Source organism: Neltuma alba, unplaced genomic scaffold, assembly GCF_004799145.2.
Source record: "Neltuma alba isolate B1F8T4 unplaced genomic scaffold, ASM479914v2 tig00011988_pilon, whole genome shotgun sequence".
Lineage (NCBI taxonomy): Eukaryota > Viridiplantae > Streptophyta > Magnoliopsida > Fabales > Fabaceae > Neltuma > Neltuma alba.
Window position 1 is genome coordinate 491,222 of NW_021636561.1, and position 9,578 is coordinate 500,799.

The 9,578-nt window shown below is 36.5% G+C and overlaps 1 protein-coding gene and 1 pseudogene across 1 annotated transcript; both read right to left on the reverse strand.

The window, feature by feature from the left end:
* Positions 1–509: 509 nt before the first annotated feature.
* On the reverse strand, positions 510–2,269 carry LOC114720512 (transcription factor MYB41-like). Its single transcript, XM_028906155.1, has 3 exons — positions 2,131–2,269; positions 1,553–1,682; positions 510–1,368 (listed from the first exon to the last, which is right to left on the reverse strand). The coding sequence occupies exons 1-3, from the start codon at positions 2,267–2,269 to the stop codon at positions 510–512; spliced, it is 1,128 nt and encodes a 375-aa protein (XP_028761988.1).
* A 3,879-nt stretch (positions 2,270–6,148) lies between these two features.
* LOC114720513 (transcription factor MYB16-like) lies at positions 6,149–7,797 on the reverse strand (annotated as a pseudogene).
* Positions 7,798–9,578: the final 1,781 nt, after the last annotated feature.

Below are 9,578 nucleotides of genomic sequence, written 5' to 3' on the forward strand. Positions count from 1 at the left end.
AGGCAAATATGAATATTTTATTCAATAATTAAGTTTGAATACAATTGAGAAATTCTAGGATTATTTATAGAGCCCTAAAATAAGGGAAAAATAGTAATTCAAATTTAAACTTAAAATCAATAACCAAATAAATCCTCATTCTAATGAACAAATATCCTTTCAAATAACCTTAATGGATAACTCCATATATATATATATATATATATAAATAAAACTCCAATTATATTAACCAGTGTCTCATATTTAGGAATTATATATATAAGAAAGAGTAACTTGTGAATACATATAAAAAGGCGTAATAACATAAAACACAGGTTATCATGAAGCTAAACCTAGACTCACAATAATATGCTTATTCCGACGAGTCAATTCAGACAGCGCAACCTTCTCAAATTAAAACTACTTCAAACATGCATGGCTAATTATGGTCCAACACTAATCAGCAAAACTCTAAATATTTCTCATGGCAAAAAAAAAAAAAGGTCTAAATATTCCTCAACGTACGGGTTTCACAACACTGGGAAAGCAGGTGATGGGTGCGAACCTTTGATCAGGTCAACAATGGCTTCCCAGTCATCTCCAACACCCGACAGTCCCAAGTTTTGTTGCGGCGATGAAGACATCTCATTATGTCCACACACCAAGACGTCGTCGTTAAGGAGACCTTCCATGGAATTACAGTTATACCCTGTTGATCCGAATGCTTCCACGGCCGCCATAATATTGCAGTCGTCTCCCAAGCATCGCACCTCGTTTCCCCATGCTTCGCTGTCGCTTTGCCCAGTCATGGTTCCACCATCATTTGCGACGGTGGTGGTGGAGGAGGAAGGAATTAAAATTTGATTGATCAGCCCAAAGGTAGTATTACTGTTGGTACATTCGGAGTTATTGAGAGGGGCGGTGTCCGGGAAGCTCAACGTGGACGACGGTGACTCGAAGTCGTCGGTGGCGAGCATCATAGCGTACATGCTATGCGTTTTGGGGGTCTTCTCTGTTGAGGGCTTCGACGTGGCGGACGACCATGAATTCTGCCATGCCTTGAGCACGTCGAGGCAGGGAGGTGGCGATGGGCGAGGTGTGACCTTGTTGAGGACGAGCCGAGTCACTGAAGGCTGGTGGGAAGAGGAGGAGGAGCCGAGCTGGTTCTGGAGCTGAAGTTTGGAATGCTCTTTGACTTGTCTGGCTTCGGCTTGGAGCCGAGCAGTCTCCCACTGAGCCATATGGCAGAGGTTGGCGGCTTCGTTGATGGGCTTGTGGGTGTTGGGGTCGATACCCATTCTGGTGAGCCTCTTCTTAAGGCAGGTGTTCCAGTGGTTCTCGATCTCGTTGTCTGTTCTCTTTGGCAAATGATGAGCTATCACCGACCATCTTGAAGGTGCATGATAAAATAAACCCCATGAAAACTATATTTAGTAATCATAATATTTATGAAGAAAGAAAGTGTACTATAATAGAAAGGTAAATATGATATTGTCATGACATGTTTACTTCTTTATTAGGAAACTATCTGATTAACATGCATGGAATGATTACGGTTGACGCTTATAATTACCTGTTTCCAAGAAGAGCGTGAAGTTGAATAATGATTTGATCTTCCTTCAAACTGAACTTGCCTCGTTTTATATCAGGTCTTAAGTAATTAGTCCACCTCAATCTGCAGCTCTTCCCACATCTCCGAAGCCCTGCAAATTAGTCGTTACACACACACGCGCAAAAATTCTTCTAGCTGAGCCTTTTCTATGCAGAATTCCTCACCAGGAAGACATTAAGAATACAGATTATTTAGGAGTGTGAGTACATATCAGGTGTTTAAAGAACTGAAGAGATCGAAAATGAAGAGTCAAAAGTGAGTATATGGGAGCTATTCACATCTCCTGACTCCTTTGTGGTCACCAAAACGTACAAAGTATTCTACATCTTCTTTAACAGATAGATAAAATGTTTAATTATCTACTTATTATCATGTACCATCGTTATGCTGTAAATAAAAAAAAAAGTAGTCTTTCAGGTAGTGAAATTTTATTATATTGATACCTCGTAACAGTCGGATGATAAAAAGAAGTTAGCAATAGGATATTTCGAGGCGCATGTCTGTGTGTGAAACAAGAGATAGGGAAATCAGTTAATTACCAGCTTTTGCTGGCAAGGAAGACCAGCTTCCTTGGCCACGTTGATGAATATAAGCCACCAGCTTCTGGTCTTCTTCAGGAGTCCATGGTCCTTTCTTTAACCCTCCTAGTTTCTCACAGCACGACGATGACTTCACCATTATATAGTTTCCAGGAAATGCCAGAAGAAACTAGAACGATGTATAAGCACGAGAGAAAGAGCGGGCTATGAAACAGATATTAAGCAAGGTGAAAGAAAGCTGCAGGTCGGGGAGATTGAGATTACATATACATATATATATAGGATATATTCACTTTTAGATCCTTCGAAAAAAATGCTAGAGAGAGAGAGAGAGCTAAGAGACGATCAGAGAGTGGAGTTAGCTGGAGAAAGGAAATACAGGTAGATGAAGAAAGTCATAGATATGACCTAAACTTATATTGTCCTTCCTTTCTATTTCATTTTAACTACTATCAAAACTTCCTTTTAAATTTGAGAAGTTATATACACTTCTCTAAAATTCAAAAGGTATGTTCATAGAAACCAACCCCTCTTTATTTTCAAGATTATATTTTTATCCATTCAAATGTTAACTGACAATTAAATTACATAATTTCCACCCCTTTTGAAATAATTTTTATTGAAAGATTATTTGAATACCCGTCATATAAAAAATAATTTTAATACATTTATTTTAGACTTTTGTTAATTTTATAACTTAAAAAATGGGGAAATCGCAAAAAAGAAGATCACTTTTGTTTGCTGAAACCCAAGGAGTATGGTTTAGTCATTGTTTGAAATTCAATTCAGACATGACCTGCGAGGGAGACCATACACATATAGAGACTCAGAGGGTTTGGTACACCCCATTAAAATTTTGACTTTTGATTACTGAAAAAAACGTGTTGGATTACCAACCAAGGGAAAAGAAAAACAGAAAAGATGTGGGCAAATCGAATGAGGTGTACTGCAAAATTATTAAGAAAAAGAAAGAATGTTGGAGAGAATAATTAAGAGGGAAGGAGTGGAATAGCATGGAGAAGAAAGAAATCAGAACCGTACATAAATTTGAAACCAGAGTAAATGTATTGATATCAAACCCCTGATTCCAATAAAATTTATATTTACTTGTGTTCGCTCTTCTCATCAAATTTACAGGGCTTCAGTTTAAAGCATGAGTAAATACTGGCAATATTACATGTTGGACGTATTTAGGCTTTAACGAAAGGGCTAAAAGGTATTAACAAGTTGTTATAAGGAGAAAAATACAAATTTGAATATTGATAAGTGTATTTGTTGGGAGGGCTATTCCAATCTGAAAAGGATTAGCTTTAAGTCTAATATACTTTAGGGATATTCTAGTTCTACCTGAAGAATGGCTAAACGGTATTTTGTGCCCAAAAAGTATTATCTTAAAAGAAATTTGTACTATGAAGAATCACTTGAATCACTGTAACACAATGTTCTAAAATTGGTACCCTACTACTATATGCTTCGCCAATTTTAACATATCCTAAATGTTGATCGGTTGGGCATGTAACGCGTACTACTAGCAGTTTGCGGATCAACAAAAAAGCATTATTATATTACTGGAGACAATGTTTTGTTAAAAAAAAATGATGCTTACATTATATTTTTTATGTCTGTTTTACTCAATTGTGTTCTATTTTTTTTATATGTATTTATAATTTAATGATGATATTTAAAAAAAGGAAATATGGTGATTAGAAATCTTAACATAATAAATATAAAAAATTTGATCTAAGTACTGTTCTTAAAAAATGGATCAATTCAATTCCTTATCTATAGGAACCGTCTTCTGGAAACTATTAGCTGAGATAAATCTTCTTTCTATTATGAATATAATAATATCTTTGTGAATGTCCATGTATCTGCCATTATCTCTAATATCTCCTATAATTTTCAATATCTCCCATTATTTTTATATTCCATAATTGTCTTCTATTATTATATAATTTGTAGATTCTGTTAAAGATGTAAAGCTATGTTTATAAATAGAGGTTATATATCATGTGTATTCAATACCTTAAATGAAATGGGAAATACTCTTCTCTTCTATTCTCCTTTATTTTCTTCTCTTTTTTTTTTAACCCTCTCTATATTTTTATAACACTTTCTATGATATCTAATTAATTTCAAACCTTCGTTGGAAAACCGAAAATATCACAACATTACCTCCCCCCCCCCCCAACAAAAACAAAAAAAGAAAAAGAAAACGAGGAAGAAGTTAATAGTTAATACCCCATTCCCCTATCTGCCTCGAAACGGCTTGCCGTTAGAAGAAGAAGAATGAGTCCTATTAGGAAACTATTTGGGCCAGCAAATATATTGGGCCCAAATGGAATTATTCTTCTGATCTTATAAATTATACACACTTAGGCCGAGATTCTTAATCAACATCTGCATTCGAGAAGTGGCCCATTGGGTCAGCCTGTGATCATTCGGTCTTTGAAACTAGGATCCGGTCCGAATAATTCGGGTCATCCAAATCCCTCCACTCGAACAAATTGAACACCACCGCGGTGTAGAATGGATTCAAAGATTAGGAGCCAATGGGCAACAATATGATTTTTGCAAGCCTTTTGTCGCTTCTTAACATACTACCTCCGATCCTAATTATAAGACTCAGTTGACTAATTTAGAGAGATTAAAAAACTTAGTTAAGTTAATTATTTGTAATGAATATACGTTGCTTTTCCTAAAATATCCTTGCTAATCAAGCTTGTTATCTAGAACTATCATTATTAGAAGGATTATCTTGAGAAAAAATAAATAAATATGAGAGATAAAGTAGATTGAAGTCTTATATTTAGGACTAAAATAAAAGTCAAACAAGATCTTATATTAAGGACCGGAGATAGTATATTAGAAGTAACTTATAAATAGAATTAGATAAGTAAAAGTTTAAGAAGACATTTAGAAACTCTTAAAATAATTATTTTTACATTTTACAAAGTGAAACTCTATGAAATAAAGAAGAACGAAGATGATAAAACTCTCACTTATGATGAACAAATGAGATTACAACCCCATCAATGATAAACAACAAATCCCACTTGAAATTTAAGAGAGAATTTATGTTAACCTATCATTAGCTAAGGATCACATTGTCCCACACCCTTGATCCATCCATTGAGACCCTCTATATATACTACTTGGTTATTAATCAAACTTACACAAAATCTTAACCAATAAAATCTTAACTGACTAAATTTAATATTTCTAACAAACTCTTTCCACATATTTATTTTGTAGAGCGTTTTCTAGGCTAATCCATATGATTATATATTTATAGCAGCAGGAGTTATAATAATGTATCCGTAGATAAGGCCAATCTGTAGACAGAACTAATAAAAGATTATACCAAACTTCATAAGTTGGAATGAAAACTGTGAACTCCTGGAACTACTGTTCTCAATTCTCACCCTCAAGCCTTCGCTCTATCATCTGCTGCTTCCATTATAAATGATGTTTTAATGCTCAAAGGCTTCCATAATCTGATGAAGTGGTCACGGAGGCCCAATTAATTAGCGGGCGCTGCCCCCTCACCCACACACACAAATGTTATAAACTTGATCAACTGTATTCAGCAATAATATAAATATTCAAATACTTTTAGTTAGGATCAATTTAATTATTATGTGACCATATTTTTATGCCCCTTATTTATTCTTTTTAACCTCTTTTTTAAGAGCTTGAGTTATTTTTATGCCCCCTATTCATCGACATCAAATCCACCACCCTCGTTTCTAGATTTGTCTCTCAATTATGTTAGGGATTATACATACATGCATACATACATACAAAAAAGAAAAAGAAAGAGTAAGTAGTGAACGCATAGAAAAGGCTATAATAATACAAGACACATCAGGTTATCATGGAGCTAAACCTAGACTCACTCATACCGATGAGCTAAACCTTCTCAAATCAAAACCACAGCATGACTAATTATGGTGCAACACTACTAATCAGCAAAAGTCTGAAGATAATATTTCTAATTCTGACGTGTCTCACAACATCACTGGGAAAGCAGGTGATCGGGGAGGGCCATTGATAATGTCACCAATGGCTTCCCAATTATCCCCAACGTTTGACACCCCAAGTTTTGTTGGCGTGATGGAGACATCGCATTAAATCCATACGCAAACACGTCGTCATTACGGAGACCTTCCATAGTATTAACAGTTATACCCTGTTGATCTGAATGCTTCCACGGCCGCCATAATATTGCCGTCGTCTCCCAGGCTTCGCACTTCCTTTCCCATGCTTCACCGTCGTCGCTGCTTGCCCCTTTCATGATTCCACTGTCATTTGCGACGGTGGTGGAGGAAGAGGGAAGTAGACTTTGATGGATCAATCCAAAAGTAGTATTCCTATTAGTACACTTGGAGTTAGGAGGGACGGTGTCCGGGAAGCTCAGCGTCGACACCGGCGACTCGAGGTCGTCGGTGGCAAGCATCATGGCGTTCATGCTATGCATTTTGGGAGTGTTCTCTGTTGAGGGATTCGACGTGGCGGACGAGCATGAATTCTGCCGTGCCTTAAGCACGTCCAGGCACGGAGGTGGTGATGGGCGAGGTGTGACCTTGTTGAGGACGAGCCGTGTCTGAGAAGAGGAGGAGGAGCCGAGCTGGCTATGGATCTGAAGCTCCGAATATTCTTTGATTTGCCTGGCTTCGGCTTGCAGCCGAGCAGTCTCCTGCTGAGCCATATGGCTGAGGTTGGCTCCGCCCTTGACGGAGTCGTTTATGGGCTTGTGGGTGGTAGGGTTGATACCCATTCTGGTGAGCCTCTTCTTAAGGCGGGTGTTCCAGTAGTTCTTGATCTCATTGTCTGTTCTATTTGGCAATTGATGTGCTATCACCTACCATCTATAAGTGCGTTGGAGCGAAACATAATACTCCTCCGGTCTTTAATATAAGACCCATTTAACTAATTTGATTAGATTAAGGAAGTTAGGTAAGTTAGTTAATTATAAGAAAAGTGACACATTTTTTCTAAAACACCATAATCATCTTTTTTAATACCCCATCTCCCTTTTCTATTTGATTATGGTTGAAGGAGTATCTATAGGAGTAATTTAGAGAAAATTGATAAATATAAGAAATGGGTCTTATATTTAGGACCAAAACCAACTCAAGAATTGGGTCCTATATTAAGGACCGGAGGAGTAATATTTTTGAAATGAGAATAACATGTAGGCAAAATATATATCCTGCCATGTGGTTAATTTCTTTGTTAGTTGAAGTATTTTTGGGAGCTACCTGTTTCCGAGAAGAGCATGAAGTTGAATAATGGTTTGATCTTCCTGCGAGCTGAAGTTGCCTCGTTTGATGTCAGGTCTGAGATAATTAATCCATCTCAGTCTGCAGCTCTTCCCACACCTCCGGAGTCCTTTTCCTCATCAAAACTTAAAACGCATCACTCATCTTCCTTACCAGATAAGTCTCTAATCATCTACTTACTATTATCATCTACCATTTTATCATGAAAATAAGCCACCAGAAATTGCGAGGTGGTTTTTAAAACAGATTTTGCAGGCAAGGAAGACCAGCTTCCATGGCCGTGTAGTTGAATGTAAGACATGAGCTTCTGGTCTTCCTCAGGAGTCCATGGCCCTTTCTTCAACCCTGCTGGTTTCTCGCTGCACGATGATGACTTCATCATTTTAATCTCCGGGAAATGCGAGCGAGAATAGAAACAATAACAAGAATATATTCCCGTTGGGGTCTCCGGAAAAATACTGAAATAGATAATTGGAGTGTCAGAAGAGAAAAAGGGTTCCGTAAAATGCTCTAGAGAGAGAGCAAAAAGCTAGCCAGAAAACACAGACGAAGGAAAGGAAGCAAGTTTTAAATTAAGGAGGGGATGAAAGAATATAACGAAAGGCATAAATAAATGAACGGAAGAGAGATGCTGGAAGACGTGAAAGAGGCTCGACATTAACATTTCTAAGTATGGGATAACATGGTTTTGTCACTTTCGTTTCCGTTGGCCCGCGACGCCGGACCATACCAACGGGCACAGTAGCTTTGGTGCTCCTAAATTTTAAAAAAAAAGAAAGAAAAAAGGTGGTCCAAAATGCAGCAGACTTGTTTTTTTCCAATGTTTTAAAAGCCGGACCAGAAGTCAAGCCGGAAAGAGCAGCGGGTCATAGTTCAAACGGTTGGAACGGTTGGACCGTTCAGTCGGACCGGTAAGATAATAATTAAATTAAAAATAGTGTTATATAGTATATAATATTATAAACATAATTAGTACAATTTATAGTAAAATTAGCAAAGTCACTATATATGTTTTAAGTTTAACAAAACAAAATCATTGAAAGTAACAGCACCTTAACAATCTAACACTACATGACCTCTAAGTACTCAATACAATGTATTAAGACAAATGACTTGATGACTTATCAAAGATTGGTGGATCTTGATTAAGCCAAGCATGAGTCTCCAAAAAGGCATCTAGGTCTGCAACCTCTGCACTATGACTATCAATATCTTTTTGAGAAAATGATCCTAAATCAACACCTGCTCCAACGCCAATTCCAAAGCATCCATCCTCAACTTGAGCCCCATTGCCCCTCTCTTCATAATTATCTTTATAAAACAGTTTGTAACAATCATATTATTAAAATTAGTAAAATGTATAATATAAATTTAAAAAAATAGAAAGATTAGAAAACATCTAACCTTCTTCACTGATGAAACCTTTTGGCATTGGTAGTGTTGTATCATCATAAATGATGTCTTCGATCTCATCAGCACAAAGTGTTGAAAGTGGAGGAGAATCAACTTCTTCAGTTATCCAATATTCAATCTTATAAATACTTTCATAATCATTAGGGTCAAAAGTTTTGTTCTTGTTAACAACTCTAAAAAACAAATGACAATAACATAGTATTAGCATTTACTTAATTAATTATTTGAAAAATATAAATTCAAGTAAAATATAAAACTTGGAAAAATATACCTATTCCTCAAACGAAAATTGTAATGAACAAAGACAAGATCATTCAGCCTTTTATGCTCCAACCTATTCTTTTTCTTGGAGTGTATTCTTTCAAAGACACTCCAATTCCTTTCGCAACCTGATGAAGATGCAATTTGGCTTAACAATTGAATAGCTAACTTTTTCACATTTGGACAACTACCTCCAAAATATCGCCACCCTTCATCTGTCATATCAAAAATAGAATATCATCAAATGATTAAGTCACAGGTTTAATGCCTAAGAATCAAGAATTATGACTCATCAAACATTAAGATATAAAACTTTACTAGGTCGCATTGATTTTGCAGATTCAAGGGCCAAAGGATGATTAAAGCTACCACTTCTATTTTGGTATTGTGTGCCTTCTTGCAAGAACTTGGTCTTATTGGAAGCTATTTTCCTATTTATAACCGTAAGATATCCATTCATAACCTCTGGCTTTTGAGAAAAGTTAGCCT

Excerpts from the sequence above, each read along its gene's own strand:
- LOC114720512 (XM_028906155.1), bottom strand. The coding sequence starts at position 2,269 with ATGGTGAAGTCATCGTCGTGCTGTGAGAAACTAGGAGGGTTAAAGAAA. Across the intron at positions 1,683-2,130 it reads TTCCTTGCCAGCAAAAGCTG|GGCTTCGGAGATGTGGGAAG; the intron begins GTAATTAACTGA and ends ACTAATTTGCAG. Across the intron at positions 1,369-1,552 it reads CACGCTCTTCTTGGAAACAG|ATGGTCGGTGATAGCTCATC; the intron begins GTAATTATAAGC and ends TGCACCTTCAAG.